This window comes from Lactuca virosa, chromosome 8 (assembly GCF_052849685.1).
Source record: "Lactuca virosa cultivar CGN04683 chromosome 8, Lactuca_virosa_CGN04683_v6, whole genome shotgun sequence".
Lineage (NCBI taxonomy): Eukaryota > Viridiplantae > Streptophyta > Magnoliopsida > Asterales > Asteraceae > Lactuca > Lactuca virosa.
The window spans coordinates 42,117,777-42,136,402 of NC_136433.1; the positions used below are offsets into that span (position 1 = coordinate 42,117,777).

The window sequence follows — 18,626 nt, forward strand, 5'->3', positions numbered from 1 at the left end:
ATTGTGAATATTACATAGTATATTCACTTGTGAATATTAGATAGTATATTCACTTATGAATATTATATGATATTCTCATATGTGAATATTACATAGTATTACATGGTATATCACATGTGAATTTTACATAGTATATTCACTTGTGAATATAAGATGATATATTTACTTATGAATATTACACAGTATATTCACATATGAATATTACAAGGTGTTTTCACAAATATATATAATTTTTATACGTTATTCACATATGAATAACATACAGACTTGCATATTTGTTTTTTGTTTTAATAATCATATACTGATTCAGGTCAGAAAACATATTCATATGTGAATATAACGTGGTAATTTAGTTTATGCATTTCATCAAACAGTTGGAGTGCATACAAGTTAACTTTTTTAAAAATGTTAAAAACATGATACTTCCAATTCAAGTTATCAATTCCAAATCATCATATACTTTCGATTTCGACTTTGAAGCGTGCAATTCCGATTTTCATTTCATTCCAAAAAAAAAATTCCGATTTCAATTTTGAAACCTTGAAATCCCGATTCCAGATTTCTTTGTAATACTGATAATCAAGCCGCGAACTGTTCCGATTAGAATATATGTTCCAATTTCAAAAGCTTCCGACTTCAGATGCGACATCCTATGTCTGATCGATTTCACATTTTGATTTTGATTTCCGAAAATCCGATTAGGAACATGTGAGTACCGATTCCGAGTCCTTCAATGTTGATTGTGACTGCGAGTCCAGAACTCCAATTCCAATTTCATGAACAACAAAGAAATTCCGATTCCAACTGAGTTCGTTTGCGAATCTGGGAAATTCAAATTCGGAGTATTCAACAAAGAAATCGATGTTACGTATTTGAGATTGAAGGTTATTATCATATTTACAAGTTTGTCACCGTGTCTTTTATGCTTAGATTAAATGAGTGGCTGAGAATGATTCCCCAATTCTCAACCTTTTTTATTTTCTCAATTGAACTTACCTCTCTCTCTCTCTCTCTCTCTCTCTCTCTCTATATATATATATATATATATATATATATATATATATATATATATATATATATATATATATATATATATATATATATATATATATATATATATATATATATATATGAGAGAGAGAGAGTGTGTGTGTGTGTGTGTATAAGTGGAAAATGCTTCGAAGAGAGGCTTTGGCAAATGTAACTGCTCCGACGAGAGGGTGGCTGCTCTAGCGAGGGTGGCGGCTCCAACGGTTCTTTTTATGAATATATTGTAAGAAAGAAAGGGATGAGGGGGGGATAAGGGGGTAGGGGTGGTATTTTAATTTTGTTTTTTTTTTTCTAATTATTGTAACGAAAAGAAAATGATAAACCAAAATAAAAGCGGCAAATTCATCAATTTAAGTATTTTCAAAAACTTTTGGACAAAAAATGTAATAAAAAAAAAACTTATTTTGGATCAATGGTATTAGTCTTGAATTTTTTGGACTAAAATGACAATTTCCAAAGACTATTTTTACTTTTTTTTTAAAGTATTTTTAAAAACTTTAGAAACTGACTTATGCTCACCCTATTTAATATCTCTTTAAATTTTAGTTGCACCCTTTAAAGAACTTTATTTTGTCGGGTCCTACATACTTTAATGATAAGGGTTAAACAATTATTGGGAAATATCCGGAAAAGTTCCAATATTTTACTTTGATTTACGAAAAAGTCTCAAACTAAAATTTGTTTACGAAAAAGTCCCAATTACCGGTAAAAACGACTATTTGATCATATTTTCCCGATTTACCGGTTTCATTAATTACCGGGTTTTAATAAAGTCTCATTATTTTACCATAATTTACGAATAAGTCTCAAATTATGGTAAAATAATGAGACTTTAATGAAAATTATGGTAAAATAATGAGACTTTATTGAAACTGGGTAAGTATTGAAACCGACAAACCGGAAAAAAGGGTCAAATAGTCATTTTTTCCGGTAATTGGGACTTTTTCATAAACCAATTTTAGTTTGGGACTTTTCCAACAATTATTAGCAGACATTTGTTTCTATTTGGATACTTTAACGATAAGGGTTAAACAATTATTAGCCAACATCTGTTTCTATTTGGATGGTCAGTTTAGATGATCAAAGTGAACTCTAGCATTCAAGGCAACCATCATCTCCAGCTTTCTGATTAAAGGATCGCTTCTTCCATTCCAAACTGTAATCCATAACTCCGAAAAAGATGTACTTTTTCTCAGTCCTTATATTTCTCCTTACTGTATTGGGTATTGTGTTTTACTTTCTAAAGAAACAACAGAATGAAGATGATGGTGAACGGAAGAATTTATCCATGTCAACATCATCGGGACAGCAATCCCTACACAAAGAAGAACATGTTCAGAGGAACGATTCATTCTCATTGCCCTTGACTGGATAAACAGTGTCGGCGTTTTTCACTTGCTGAAATCAGGTTGGCCACCAATGATTTTGATGATGCATTTGTAATAGGAAAGGGCGGGTTTGGGAATGTGTACAAAGGTAGAGTTGACTTTGGGAAAAGAATTGATGTTGCCATCAAGAGGTTGAATTTTGAATATTCGAGTCAAGGGGCATCCGAGTTCAGGGCAGAGATTGAGATGCTTTCCAAGTTTCGCCATAGTCACATCGTGTCTCTACTAGGATATTATGAAGGGTCTACTGAAAAAGAGATGATCCTTGTTTACGAATTCATGCGGAATGGGAGTCTTGGGGATCATTTGCACAAAAGAAAAGGTAATGTAAGTAATTCATCTCAGCTGACATGGGTCCAAAGGCTCAATATTTGCATAGATGCTGCTCGTGGTTGGGACTACCTCCATACAGGTACAGGTGTCGAATCTAGAGTCATACACCGCGATGTCAAGAGCTCAAACATTTTGCTGGATGAGAATTTGGTGGCTAAGATTTCTGACTTTGGGTTGTCCAGGATTGGTCCAGCTAAGCTGGTGGGGACCACTAATGTTTATACCGATCAAATCAAAGGCACATTTGGGTACATGGATGCCGAGTATTTCACAACTCAGAGACTGACACGAAAGTCTGACGTGTATGCATTTGGTGTGGTGTTATTGGAAGTGTTGTGTGGTAGACCTGCTCTGGATTTTACATTGGATGAGGAGCAACACAGCCTATCTGTATGGGCGAAAAAGTGCATCAGAAAAGGTAAGATTGATCGAATCATTGATCCCTATTTGAGGGGGAAAACGAGAGCTAAATGTTTGAAGGAATTTGGAAGAATTGCATATGAATGTCTCCTTGCATGTTCAAAGGATCGACCCACAATGACTAAGGTGTTAGCTAAGCTTGAGCTTGTGTTATCGTGGACATTGCAAAGTGAGATGAGTTCTCGTGATCAAAAAGACATTGGAAGATCTATATTTATTGAGAAGGCATGGTCATTGTTCTTGATTAAAGCTCCAATAAGTAAGTTAAAACTCTTTTATTTACTGTTTGGGATTTTTATAAGCTTTATGTTTAGGTTGATATATATTCCATCTTGAAGGCCAGTACTCACCAACAAATTTGATCATATGAGATACCTTGGTAGTATATATCACTGATACAATGACCTATAGGAAGATGGCTATGATCATGTACACGTACATGTCGTTGTCTTCTATTTAAAAAGCCCATAAATAATCTCATGTTAATTCTCTTTCTAAATGTTAATTAATTATTGTTTCAGAAGGTCGTGTGGGTGCTAGAAAGAAACTTGGGCAAAGCATCAACAACATTAAGAAAGGCATGATGATGGAAAAGCATGCCACCACGTTTGTTGAGGGTGGCGTTGCAACTGCTTCTCAGCAGGTGGTGCTACCTGGTAAAGAGACAAAGATACCAATCTTGAAGATGTTCACGTTTTCTGAGCTTCGGAGTGCCACTAGGAATTTTCGGCCTGACATGGTGCTTGGGGATGGTGGTTTTGGGACAGTTTACAAAGGGTGGTTGGACAGTGTGACTTTTGTCCCACGGAAGGCTGGTGTTGGGTTAGCTGTGGCCATCAAGAGACTCAACCCCGAAAGTATGCAAGGTTTCTCCGAGTGGCAGGTTTGTTTGTTTTTTTGTTACCTCCATTCTCTTGCATTGAAATATTTATTTTGGTGTGCATGAGTTGCGTACGTACTTGGCTTATTATTCTCGTACCTTCTTTACATTACATATATGCACAATTTGTGACCCTCAATATGGATTAGCAACCTATTGTAGGTCCCTATCCCATTTTAAGCAATGTATTTATTTATTTTTTTGCATTATTCAAATCCCTTAAATTATTCCTTTAATTATGGAACGTACGTACCTAATCTTCTTAGAATCAATCTCATCCCTTGATCTTCTTAATCTATGTTGATCCTGGCAATGTATATATCGTACGTTCAAGTTCTTTTGAGAACTCAATGATTCGTGAGAACTAGAGATTTTTTTTTTTTTTTTGATGAAAAAAGTACATTGCCTAAAATTAATGGATGGGAAAATAGCATATTGACTGAAGTACTGGGGAATCGAACTAAAGTAGGCTGCCCGCTGCCATCATTTGCATCTAACCAAAATAAGTAAATAACAAGTACAGATAGAGTGATGTGAATACCCTATATCTTGTTAAAGATCATCACTAGCCCAATAGAACAAATATTATCTAGAAGACTTTAGCTTGTTCTAGAACGCTCTAGAAGATTCTAGAACATTATGGAAGACTATGGAAGACTCCGGAATATACCGGAAGAGTCTAGAATACTCTAGAACGACATGGAAGACCCTGGAAGGTTATGGATCATTCTAGAAGACACTGGAGCAACCTAGACCTCTCCAGAACATGGTAGAATATTCTAGAAACATATGGAAGCATATAGAGTATGTTAGATATTTCTAGAGTTATCTAGTAGGTAGTAAGTGTATACTAGTATCTAGAACCTTCCTAAGAGGCCTATAAATAGGTGTGGAGCTCATTTGCTCCAAACCATCCAAGAAAGCCTCAAAGAGAGCAAAGTGTGTAGTAGTCTCACAAAGTGTAAGGTCTTCTTAAGTGTCTTAATAAAAGTCTTTTTGTTTCCCATACAAAGAGTCGTGTTCAACAATCTGGTATCAGAGCAAGGTTTCTTGATAGTGAGAACGAGTGATTCTCGTTGTATCGTGAGTAGTTTGTGACTCTGCAAGTTTAGTGTCGAAACTAGCTTGTTTGGTATTACCGAGGTACTGCCAACACGATGGGTGATCTCCAAGTCGTCGGAGGAATCAAGAAACTCAACAACAACAACTACAAAACATGGGAAACATGTATGAAGTCCTACTTACAAGGACAAGATCTATGGGAGGTCGTTGGCGGAAGCGAAACCACGCCTCCGGAGGAAGATGTTAATGGCGCTCTACGCAAATGGAAAATCAAAGCAGGCAAAGCAATGTTTGCCTTGAAGACCACAATCGAAGAAGAGATGTTGGAGCATATTCGGGACGAGAACACACCGAAAGAAGCTTGGGACACGTTTGTGACGCTTTTCTCAAAGAAGAATGATACAAGACTACAACTTTTGGAGAACGAGCTATTATCAATCTCACAACGTGACATGACGATTGCTCAATATTTCCACAAGGTCAAGTCGATATGTCGGGAGATTACTGAACTAGATCCGCAATCCGTCATTACAGAAGCTCGAATGAAGAGGATCATCATCCATGGACTGAGGCCGGAATATAGAAGCTTCGTTACTGCTGTACAAGGATGGCCCGTTCAACCATCACTTGTAGAGTTTGAGAATTTGTTGGCCAGCCAAGAAGCTATGGCTAAGAAAATGGGAGGCATCACGCTGAAGAGTGAAGAAGAAGCACTCTACACAAGTAAAAGTCGGAGAAATTTCAAGCCACCTTCTAAAGAAGGATACAAAAATGCTGACAAATGGAAGAGTCAGCCAGGAACCTCACAACCATGGAGATCTCAAAAGACCGACAATAAGAGTTCTCGGGGGAGGAGGTTCGAAGGCAACTGCAACAATTGTGGAAAGTGGGGCCACATGTCCAAAGATTGTTGGTCAAAGAAAAAGTCTGTGGAAAGCAATGTCGTAACTTCCAAAAAGGAAATAGAGGATGAATGGGATGCTGAGGCATTATGCGCCATAGAAGAAAACGAGTTGGCGCTCATGGCAATGATGGGAGAGCGTATCAACTATGAGAATGACTGGATCATTGATTCAGGATGCTCCAATCACATGACTGGTGATCAGAACAAACTACAAGACGTGAAGGAGTACAAAGGGAGTCGCATGGTACTTACAGCCAACAATGCACGACTTCCAATTGCTCAGATTGGCAAAACAACGATCATGCCTGGTAATAAATCTGACATGGTGTCACTACATAATGTCTATCACGTGCCAGGTATGAAGAAGAACTTGTTATCGGTATCGCAACTAACATCATCAGGAAACTACGTCTTGTTTGGCCCACAAGATGTGAAGGTCTATCGAGATCTTAAAATATCAGAAAAGCCAACAATGGAAGGACGGAGAGTGGAGTCCGTCTATGTTCTCTCCGCAGAGTCTGCCTATGTAGATAAGACTCGTAAGAACGAGACAGCAGATCTATCGCATGCACGGCTGGGACATGTTGGTTATCACAAGTTGAAGGTAATAATGGAGAAATCCATGCTCAGTGGCTTACCTCAACTTGAAGTTAAAACAGATGTTGTTTGTGCTGGATGTCAGTATGGTAAAGCTCATCAATTACCATACAAGGAGTCAAATTTTAGAGCAAAGAAGCCACTAGAGTTAATTCACTCGGATGTGTTCGGTCCAGTCAAGCAGACATCAATTAGCGGGATGCGGTACATGGTGACATTCATTGATGATTATTCGAGATATGTGTGGGTTTTCTTCATGAAAGAAAAATCTGAAACATTCTCAAAGTTTCTAGAATTCAAGACAACGGTCGAAGGAGAAGTGAGAAAGAAGATTCGGTGTCTACGCTCAGACAATGGAGGAGAATACACCTCGGAAGAATTCAATAGCTATCTAAAAGAATGTGGTATACGTCATCAATTCACATGTGCCAACACACCTCAACAAAATGGTGTAGCTGAGAGAAAGAATCGACATCTTGCAGAAATTTGTCGAAGCATGCTACACGCGAAGAATGTCCCAGGAAGATTTTGGGCTGAAGCAATGCGAACTGTTGCCCATGTGATCAATAAACTTCCCCAACCAAGGTTAGGTTTCATCTCACCATTTGAGACACTATGGAACATGAAACCTACTGTTAGCTACTTTCGAGTATTTGGTTGTGTCTGCTACGTATTTGTACCTAGTCATTTACGTAGCAAGTTTGACAAGAAAGCAGTCAGGTGTATATTTGTTGGATATGACAATCAAAGAAAAGGATGGAGGTGTTGTGATCCAACAAGCGGAAGATGCTACACTTCAAGAGATGTAGTGTTCGATGAAGCATCTTCATGGTGGTCCTTAGAGAAGAAAGTATTACCAGACTCGGAAAATATTGAAGAAGTTTTAAAACAAAAGATGGGGGAGCAAACTGCACACATTTGGTCAAGTGTTGATACACCTGAAGATCCGAGCGACACTGATGTCATTGAGCAAGAAGTAACTCAAACAAGTAATGCCGGTGAAAGGGAGACGCCGCCTCCACAACTTCGAAGGACGGAAAGAATCCGAAAGCCTAATCCCAAGTATGCTAATGCGGCTATTTTAGAAGACGGTGTTAAAGAGCCGGAGACATATGAAGAAGCAATTAAGAATAAAGCTTGGCAGAAGGCAATGGAAGAAGAAGTTACAGCCTTAAAGCAGAATCAAACGTGGGAACTGGTACCAAGACCAAGAGATATAAAACCCATTTCCTGCAAGTGGGTTTATAAATTAAAGCGACGCACAGATGGATCAATTGAAAGATACAAGGCTCGTTTGGTGGCTCGAGGGTTCTCACAACAATATGGATTGGACTATGATGAAACATTTAGTCCAGTGGCGAAGATAACTACTGTACGGGTGCTGCTAGCTCTTGCAGCTAGTAAAGACTGGAAATTATGGCAGATGGATGTGAAGAATGCTTTCCTGCATGGAGAATTAGATCGGGAGATCTACATGAACCAACCAAAGGGATTTGAGGATGCAGTTAATCCCACTCATGTGTGCAAGCTGAGAAAAGCTCTTTACGGATTGAAGCAGGCACCAAGAGCCTGGTATGGTAAGATTGCTGAATTTCTTACCCGAAGTGGTTATTCAGTTGCACATGCAGACTCAAGCCTGTTCGTCAAAGAAAAAGAAGGGAAGTTGGCAATTGTGTTGGTTTATGTGGATGACTTGATCATCACCGGGGATGACGAAAGAGAAATCCATCAAACAAGAGAAAATCTATCGGTGCGATTCCAAATGAAAGAGCTGGGGGAGCTTAAACACTTCTTGGGGTTAGAAGTTGATCGTACAAAGGAAGGGTTGTTCCTCTGCCAACAAAAGTATACAAGAGATATACTTCAAAAGTTTGGCATGTTGGAGTGTAAGCCAGTATCAACACCAATAGAGCCAAATACCAAGATATGTGCTAATGAAGGAAAAGAGTTGGACGATGGAACGATGTATCGACAACTAGTAGGTAGTCTTATCTACCTAACTTTATCTCGGCCTGACATTGCTTATGCAGTTGGAGTTATGAGTCGATACATGCAAAATCCGAAGAAACCTCATTTGGATGCTGCCCGACGGATCTTAAGATATGTCAAAGGTACAATTGACTATGGTCTCTTGTATAAAAAAGGAGAAGACTGCAAGTTGGTTGGATATTGTGATGCTGACTATGCAGGAGACCATGATACCCGAAGATCAACCACTGGGTATGTGTTCAAGCTTGGGTCGGGGCCAATATCATGGTGTAGTAAAAGACAACCAACCGTATCATTGTCAACCACAGAAGCGGAGTACAAAGCAGCGGCCGTAGCAGCTCAAGAAAGTACATGGTTGGTACTCCTAATGGAGGACTTACATCAAAAAGTTGACTATACGGTACCACTTCACTGCGATAACCAATCTGCAATTCGGCTGGCAGAAAATCCAGTATTTCATGCTAGAACAAAGCATGTGGAAGTGCATTATCACTTTATCAGAGAGAAAGTCTTGATGGAAGAAATTGAGATGCGACAGATCAAGACCGATGACCAAATAGCAGACTTGTTCACCAAAGGACTGAGTATTGGAAAATGTGAAGGTTTTCGTTGTCAGCTTAACATGGTACGAAGAATGAGGGCTAGTGCTGAGGGGGAGTGTTAAAGATCATCACTAGCCCAATAGAACAAATATTATCTAGAAGACTTTAGCTTGTTCTAGAACGCTCTAGAAGATTCTAGAACATTATGGAAGACTATGGAAGACTCCGGAATATACCGGAAGAGTCTAGAATACTCTAGAACGACATGGAAGACCCTGGAAGGTTATGGATCATTCTAGAAGACACTGGAGCAACCTAGACCTCTCCAGAACATGGTAGAATATTCTAGAAACATATGGAAGCATATAGAGTATGTTAGATATTTCTAGAGTTATCTAGTAGGTAGTAAGTGTATACTAGTATCTAGAACCTTCCTAAGAGGCCTATAAATAGGTGTGGAGCTCATTTGCTCCAAACCATCCAAGAAAGCCTCAAAGAGAGCAAAGTGTGTAGTAGTCTCACAAAGTGTAAGGTCTTCTTAAGTGTCTTAATAAAAGTCTTTTTGTTTCCCATACAAAGAGTCGTGTTCAACATATCTAACAGAATCGCTCAATAATTGGCTGATAAGTGTTGTGTGATGTCAAACATCACTAAAAGATCGAAATATGGTAAAAGTAAAACTACGGTGAAGAGATCGGAATATTGTACATGAATTGCAGAAACCTTTTGTGTCCTATTTTTCCTCTTAGTGTAACCATTCTTGTTAAATAAATAGATTTGGAAGAAATATTTGATTTGTTAAATAAATAGATTTTTAAAACAAGTATATTATAAAGTGGCAAGATTATCTAGTAGCTAGCTGACGGACGGTACAAAGGAAGTAAAAATCAAATTGTTAATTTTGTGTGTTTTCATGACAGGCAGAAGTGAACTTCTTGGGAACATTTAGCCACCCAAACATTGTTAAACTCTTTGGCTATTGCTGGGAAAATAAGGAGTTTCTTCTTGTTTATGAATATATGCAAAGAGGAACCTTAGCTAGTCATCTCTTCAGAAGTAAGTATGTAAATATATATCAACAAATATGGAATGTTGAATGGTATCTGTGAAATTTGTAAATGATATATTTCCGTTTTAAATTGGATTTTAGAAACTTTAAAACCACTTCCGTGGGACATGAGGATTAAAATAGCAATAGGAGTAGCACAAGGCCTTGCTTTCTTGCACACTAGAGAAAAGAGCATCATCTTCAGAGATGTGAAAATGACAAACATTTTGTTAGATGAGGCAAGTAAAAAACAGATATGTTTTACTCTGAACATACGATCCATGATTATAATTGCAACCTTTAAGCAATTTTTTGGGGGGTTCTATTACATATTATATAATAAAGAGAATAAATATATATGTATCATAGCAATTTGTTATAGTGAGTTATATATGTTACAGGAGTTTAATGTGAAGCTCTCGGATTTTGGACTGGCAAAGTTAGGTCCAGTCAATGGAGAATCTCATGTGTCAACACGCGTTATGGGCACCTACGGTTATGCAGCTCCTGAGTACATAGCCACTGGTTAGTTCTCTAATCTCCTTGTTCAAGCTAGTACAACTTGTTGGTTTTACGGATTAATTAAATCACAAGGTTTCTCAGTCTTAGGGGTCACATTGGCTATGGTTTCTTCACTTTTTATTGGGATTTCTTATCCAGTGTTTTTTTTATTCAACTGCAGGTCATGTATATGTTAAGAGTGATGTTTATGGTTTTGGAGTGGTGATGCTAGAGATGATTACCGGGTTATGTGTACATGACAAAAGCCGGCCTAACTCACAACATAATTTGGTGGAGTGGGCTAGACCTTCCTTAAACAATATCAAAAAACTACAGAAAATCATGGATCCACGGTTGGAACAAGTTTATCCATCAAAAGGTGCAATGAAAGTAGTGAAACTCATCGTAAACTGTCTTGAGCCAGATCCAGTGCGTCGGCCTTCAATGGAGAAAGTGGTGGCACGTTTAGAAGAGATCAACACAATCAAATTATAACCAAGGAAGTCGAGAGGCTAACACATGGGACTTGATGATCCCGACCATGAACAAAAGGTTTGGTAATCATGGAGTGGATCGATCGATTACCCATCTGAACAATATCAATGGAATTATCATCAAGGTTTTGCAATTTATGTTTATTAGTGTGTATCTTGTAGATGCATGCACATTCTAGATGTGTTTTTATTGCATTTGTAACATCATAGTTAGGTCATCTTATGTGTAATGTAGGCTCATATCCATTTGTATTTTATATATATGTTTTCCGGTAAGAACTTGTCAATCATGAGATTTTTTTTCACGCTACGGGAGCCTAAAGTCCTCCAGGCAAATCTCTCATCTCTCTTCAATATCGCCCCCTTCCTTTCTTTTATTGTGTTGTCTCGACAGCCTAAATCCTAGGCCATATTTACCCTTCTATTTCCTACAAAAAAATAAGGCAAGTGTTGTCCTTAACCCCAATCATCTGCTGAAAAATACTACGACATTACAAACATCAAAGCTATCATTCGTGTTGCCCTTAAACTTGATGAGTTGAACAATAATGTTTGACGCCAACTTTCGAAATCACATTCTACATGTTTGGAGTGTTTGATCACACTGATGACACATCTACCCCAACTACACGGGATGAAATTGAATGTAACAAACTTGATGAAAGTATGAAACTTTGGATCTATGCAAGGGTATATGCCTTTTGAAATTTTAACAAAAAAATTTGAACAACAAATTTGCTTAAATGATGGAAAACAGTTTAGCTTCTCAACAGGATTACAAAGGAAAAATTAAGCTATATAAACTAAAATGAAAGCAACAAAAGTTTAAAGATGTAAACAAAAAGTTGTACAAAATAAAGAATAGAGGACATGTAACGACCCAAAAATAGTGATAAAAAATTTTCATTTTTAAATCATCAAAACATACAGCATGTGTATTAAATAGTCATAAAACAATGTATCAAAAACATCATAGTAGAATAATCATCAATGCAAAAATCGTAAAGGGATGTTGTGCAATCATGTCAGATCCTTCCTTTTCGAACTGGAAGTACCTAAAAATACTAAACCACGAAACCGTAAGCACAAAGCTTAGTGAGTTCCCCAAACTACCACATACCATACAAATCAGTGGGCCCAGCCCTTAGGTATATTTCAACCCAAACATACAATAGTGGGCCCAGTCTTGGGGTATATTTCAACCAAAACATACAATAGTGGGCACAGCCCTCGGGTATATTTCAATCCAATCATACAATAGTGGGCCCAGCCCTGGGGTATATTTCAACCCAAACATACATGCAAGAGTCATAAAGACAGCTAGGATCCTACATAACACAATCCAGTGGGTCGGCATTGGTGTCTTCGACACACGACTATAGTGAAGAGACTCACCTCGCTAATGCATTCAAACGTCAACAACCCACACAATCAGGAAATAGGTACTAAACGCCACCTAGATTACCACACAAGATAAACTCTTATGCTATCTTTCTAAACTATATTTTTTACTAAAAGTCAATGAGTCAAAAGTCAATCCTCAAAGTCAACAGTCATATCAAGGTCAAAATTGCCAATCAGCAGCCCTCTACGTCATGGGCACTACATGCCAAAACAGTCGATGATTCCCCAGTCGCCACATCGTGACAGCCTAAGGCCACGTCGTGGGGACTGGTCTAAACAGCTCAAACAAGCTTAATCCATTTTCTTCCGATTTCAAGAGCTCCAAAGCTTAGATCTGGTCCTTTCCAAGGCCTTAATGGCTAAAGTTTCTAACTTTATCCCATAAGACATCCGTATAAGTCTAGATCTAGGTTTTGTTGGGTTTTGATACGAAACAAAAGTTTATTTTTCACAAAAACCGGCAACGGAAGACTTTAAAAATAACGAGTTTAATTTTAGTTCATAACAAAATCGAACCATCATGGATCCATTTATAGAGGTTAGAATGAAATAAAACCAACCATATGATGTTTTAGAGATAATCTTTGAAGTCTTTGAACCCACTTGGTTTTGGGGTGTTTATGAAGATAACAAATTATCAAAGTGTATGATCTTCTCTACAAGTATCCACCATCAAGAGTAAGACACTTGGAATGCTAGTTCCTTCTTGTATTCTTGAGTGTCTAAAGCCTTTAAGTGCTTAACTAAAATAAGCACTAAAGGGAACAAATCAAGAGGTCTTCTAAACACCAAAGTAAAGCAACAAACTTCAAAGGATTGGAGCTCCTTCACACTCACGGTTTTAGAGAGACGAAGAAGGGAAGAAGAAGAGCTTCACTCTTGCAAAAATGCAAGCCTCATGCATCACTTATATAGCCCATGAAAAGTAAGGCCTAACCATTAAAATAATATAAAGTAATGGTAACCTTTAGAAGCCTGGGAGACAAAAGGTGGAAGGTTGAAAAAGCAACCTCTCACACCATCATTATGCCTTTTAAAAAGTAAGATTCTTTATTTTTTATAAACTCCAAGTTTATAAAATATAAACTTTGTTTTTAGGTAAAAGACAAAAGAATCCAACTAGTCCAAAATGTTGTGAATGACTTATTAATTCATACCATATGAAATAATAACTAGTAATACTCTCTTATAATTATTATTTTCACAAAACAATAATTATTCCCTAATTAAAATACAAGAATCGATATTATTTATTAATAATCATATTAATAATAAATATACAAAATGTGCAAACTTGCTAAAGGTGTGACCCTATAGGATCATATATTATTAGCAATATCACTCCATAATGATTCTTGGGCATATAGATCCAACAATCTCCCACTTGCACAAGATTCATTATAGACTGACATAGACAGTAGTTGACGTCTAGCAACGGGCTACTGCCCCTAACAACATATGAAGGGTGCCATTTCATCAACAGTCAATTCCAGGAGCTCTAAGCTACAATTGTTACTAAATGTGTGGTATCAATTATTCCTTTGTCTCAGACAACATGTCGAAAATGAGATATGGATCGCGATCAATCTCATTTACTGTTCAACTTTAACTAAGGCCTTAGATGTCATGCTCTCTACGAATAAGAGGGACAAATCCCATCTTGACTACATACGCCCATCTTTGTATTCTCAGACATCATGTCGAACATGAGATATGACAACAATCCCTACACTTCAAGTCCCAAATATGCATCTCTAGTCTAAGAATACAAAGATCATCTTGACTACATACGCCTATCAATGCAGCTCATGTCATACCCAACGATGGCCTTTATGACTGCCCCTTTACGAAACAACGTTGAACCATGCCTAAGCACAACAATCCCTACACCTCAAGTCCCAAATACGCATCTCAGGTCTAAGATTAAAAGATACAACCTTGATCAAAACATCACTCTTAAATATGATCCATAAAGTGGTTTTGATGCGGGTTAAGTCCAATACTTATTCTCCCAATCAAGTACCTATGAAGTTGGTAGCAGCTCTTTGCCATTCTGATCTCCATGAGAATCCACCAATCCACTCATATTAGTCTTACTTCATAGATGCTCTCACAACTATGAACGACTATGGACATTTAGAATAACCCAGTTATTCAAGGATTTAAACATGCTAATATAGAACACAATAATTATTTAATGAAAGACGCATATCCAATATATCATTCATTACAATATATGTTGCTTTATTGTTCCAATATCCAAATACTAAATTTCAATCAAATACATCTACTTGTATCAACAATGATCTATAGCACCAGCTTGACTTTCATGCTTTAGCTAAAGAAGCAGATTTGTTAAGTAGATTTGAGAAACTTGATTTGTATAAACTTTGCGAATACAATCATTTTTAGTTTTATATATATATATATATATATATATATATATATATATATATATATATATATATACACATATATACATATATATATATACACATATATACATATATATATATATATATATATATATATATATATATATATATATATATATATATATACACATATATACATATATATATATACACATATATACATATATATATATATATATATATATATATATATATATATATATAACTAATATATAAAGAAAAACTATTGAGAATGAATTAGATGCTTGAATATGACTTAGATACCAATACTTGTGTAATGGGATTACTCCTAGTCATAATGAACTATACATTAATCATCTTTGTATGTGGTTCTCCAAACCACGAGGTACTCTAACTCTGATGTGTAACTGTAATTAAAATCTACATGGAACCACTATCCATGTAACTATCTTTTCATTCATAATGAGGACACGCCCGATTATGACTGAGAGTTATCTCAATCTATTTGAAAATTTAGCACATGTGTAACACCTTTAAACATAACTTTCTTTCAAATACTCCGTAGACTAGGAATATTTCTCTAGTTCTCGCAAGTACTTTAGAATGTTCCTATAAGTCACACAATGTCTTGTTCTCGGATTATAATGGTATCATTCGACATGCTCTAAGAATACGACTTATTTGGCCTTTATGCATAATCATGACATAAATGATTAATCCAATTGCATCAGCATACATAATACAATCATATTATCTAGTTCAAAAACATTTGCAGTTTTGCACTAGGATTTTGCTCAAAATCATGTCATATGGTATTTGACAAGATGACTCTCTCAAAGTCCTTTATCTTAAGCTCCTTTAAGATCCTTGACAATTAATGCAATTTTACTTAATCCTTTAAGTTGCCATGATCTATCTATATAGATCCTTATTCCATGAATTAGTATGTCCACTAAATATAACATTAGGAATGTTACTGCGCTCCCACTAGCTTTGTAGCAAACATAAGAATCATCTAGATTCATAGTTAAATTACACTATGTAATTACCTTATAAAAAATAAGATTCTTACTTTGAGATGTTAGCTTAAATCTTGGAAAGATTTTCATTCATGTATGTTTTCTCCCTTGAAAACTCACTTACTCTTTATAGTCAAACTATATCGAGGAAGATTAATCAAGCCCATACTTGATAATCATACATGAATGCATCTCTATGTGTTTTATTAGTTCCTGGTCAACCATTGAGCAGATTCAACAACAATTGAAATTTGCTAGTTCCAAACTTGATGCATTTAGTTTATGGTTCTTAAGCTCTTAAAGTTCCATATAGCTCTCACTTAGAAAAAGAACTTTCTAATCACTTGTCTTATGGAATGACACATACTGGGATTAGTAGAAACTTCATCCTAAACAATCATTTAGGATATTCTACATAAATGCAATTAGTAGATACTAGAGTGGTTAAGCTTATTGTCTAACATAAGCTCAATGACTTCATATCTTTTAGATAAGGATAAACTATTTCATCCTTAGCCTAATATAAGTATCTAATCCACTTGTTTGGTTGGAATATATATATATATATATATATATATATATATATATATATATATATATATATATATATATATATATATATATTTGTTGCAGTGAGCATGACTCCAAAAAATTTATAAAGTAAATCGTTCCTTTAATAAACATCATGTAATAGACGGAAAGGTCTGCTTTTTATCCTCTTCAAAAACTTGTACTATCGACATTCAGCTAGTGGCTAGGTGACCCTATCCCACTAGAGAATTCGAAGGCTACCTCGAATATCAAAAGATAGATTCAAATGACCAGGTGATCTTGTGCCACAAGAAACATACTAATGACAAGTGAGTGTTTTTGTCGGAATGAGTTGTGAATCGATTCCACAACTCCTAAGATGTTCCAAGAAGACTTGGTTTACAAAACTCATTTTGTTTATCACATCGAAAGGTTAATGATGATATCATTAATGAGTATTTCAATCTTCACTATGAAAATTTTGATCAAATCAAAAGGTTTCATCAACAACGAACAAAAGTCGTCAGTGAAATTGATTATGTATCTATCAGCAAATCTATTCATGGATTGAAAAAGATTACATACATCACTTATGTATAACTCTTTGTCAAGCCTTTTGTTCTTTAACTACTAATAGATAAAGACACTTGTGAATCATCTTCCCATATAAATAGGATTCACATATATTAAATGAATCAATCTCATTTGCCTTCAAAAATTCCATCCTTTTGAAGTTGGTATATGTATTTCTTATATATATTGTCATGATGATTAATTCATAGATAAGTTACAATCAAATATCATTTGATTATATATGAGTTATGATCAGAACTATTAATTTAATGAAAGATTATATATTTACTTCATGAATAACATTATGAGAAAATATTCTTTAACACAGAATACATCGTTTCAGAACATGAATATGAACATCCATTAAACGATAAGTAAATCTAGATTTATTCATAAATCACAACTATTACATGTCCCTAGAAGGATAGGTACAATACATCTATTGTTTAAATAAAAGACTATAACAACACTTGTTATATCTTCAACACGAAATACCATATGTTTGTAATCAGTTGATTATTTCTTCCAATCATCAACACATAATATCAATTATTAGTGTCACCTGAAGTATTACATACTCAAGTGAATGATGGAAAAATAAATAGTTATATCATATAGACATCTGAAGTCTTGTCCAGGTCAGACTTCCTCAGCTTGATGAGATGAGAGGAACAATTCCCCCTTTAGTGTCTAGTTTCTTCCACAATAGAAAATACCCTAATCATTCGGTCCTTTCTTGATTTTGTTAGAAATATGGATTTAATGGCACTTGGAAATCTGAGAATCGTGATTATCACTATCAAATCGAAGTATTTGGGTGGTACTCCCAAATCCCCAATTGGATAGACTCATAAAATTCAGAGAGAAAAGAAAGAGAGTGAAAGTGTATAATTTAGTGAGTACCAGAAAAAGAGATCAAAACTAACTTTTAGATCCTTGTCTAAAAACTGTCATATGATAGTTTAAAACTGTCACAAAACCACCAAAACAGTCTTAAAACGGGTATTTTGGAAGGAGAACAAAATGGGTCAATTCTTTAAAATTCGGATTTTTAAAATTCGATCCCAGCCAAAGGCTCTGCCCCTTGGACCCCGCCAGGGGCTGTCGCCCCTTGGACCCCGCTCCCAGGGGCGCTGTCCCCGGACCCCCGTTCGTTCAGGGGCTTCGCCCCTAAATGACACTGTACTTTGATACTTGATCAAATTTAAACAAGTGTGTACTCCACACCTTCCTTACTTGTTTAATATTTATCAAGATCACTTTTGGTCAACAAAGTAATCCCATTACACTTAAATAACATTGATGATAACAAATCACCAACAAACCTCCCCTATTTAAGTGTAATCTTGATTAACTTAAAATGAAACATAACACCAACAAAATGATGCATAAATGAAATGTCGTGACGATTGAATTTCACATAAGTAGATTATACACTCCAAATATTCAAATATCAGGGTGTCACTAAGGATTGAACCCTTTCTATCCATAGTGA

General features: G+C 36.0%; 1 protein-coding gene across 1 annotated transcript; it reads left to right on the top strand.

The window, feature by feature from the left end:
• The first annotated feature begins 2,114 nt into the window (after window positions 1-2,114).
• Window positions 2,115-11,496, top strand: LOC145133751 (putative serine/threonine-protein kinase PIX13). Its single transcript, XM_079068716.1, has 6 exons — window positions 2,115-3,450; window positions 3,713-4,074; window positions 10,086-10,221; window positions 10,316-10,452; window positions 10,615-10,738; window positions 10,896-11,496. The coding sequence occupies exons 1-6, from the start codon at window positions 2,625-2,627 to the stop codon at window positions 11,207-11,209; spliced, it is 1,899 nt and encodes a 632-aa protein (XP_078924842.1). The 5' UTR covers window positions 2,115-2,624; the 3' UTR covers window positions 11,210-11,496.
• The last annotated feature ends 7,130 nt before the right edge of the window (window positions 11,497-18,626 follow it).

Excerpts from the sequence above, each read along its gene's own strand:
- LOC145133751 (XM_079068716.1), top strand. The coding sequence starts at position 2,625 with ATGCTTTCCAAGTTTCGCCATAGTCACATCGTGTCTCTACTAGGATAT. Across the intron at positions 10,222-10,315 it reads AGCTAGTCATCTCTTCAGAA|AAACTTTAAAACCACTTCCG; the intron begins GTAAGTATGTAA and ends ATTGGATTTTAG. Across the intron at positions 10,453-10,614 it reads CAAACATTTTGTTAGATGAG|GAGTTTAATGTGAAGCTCTC; the intron begins GCAAGTAAAAAA and ends TATATGTTACAG.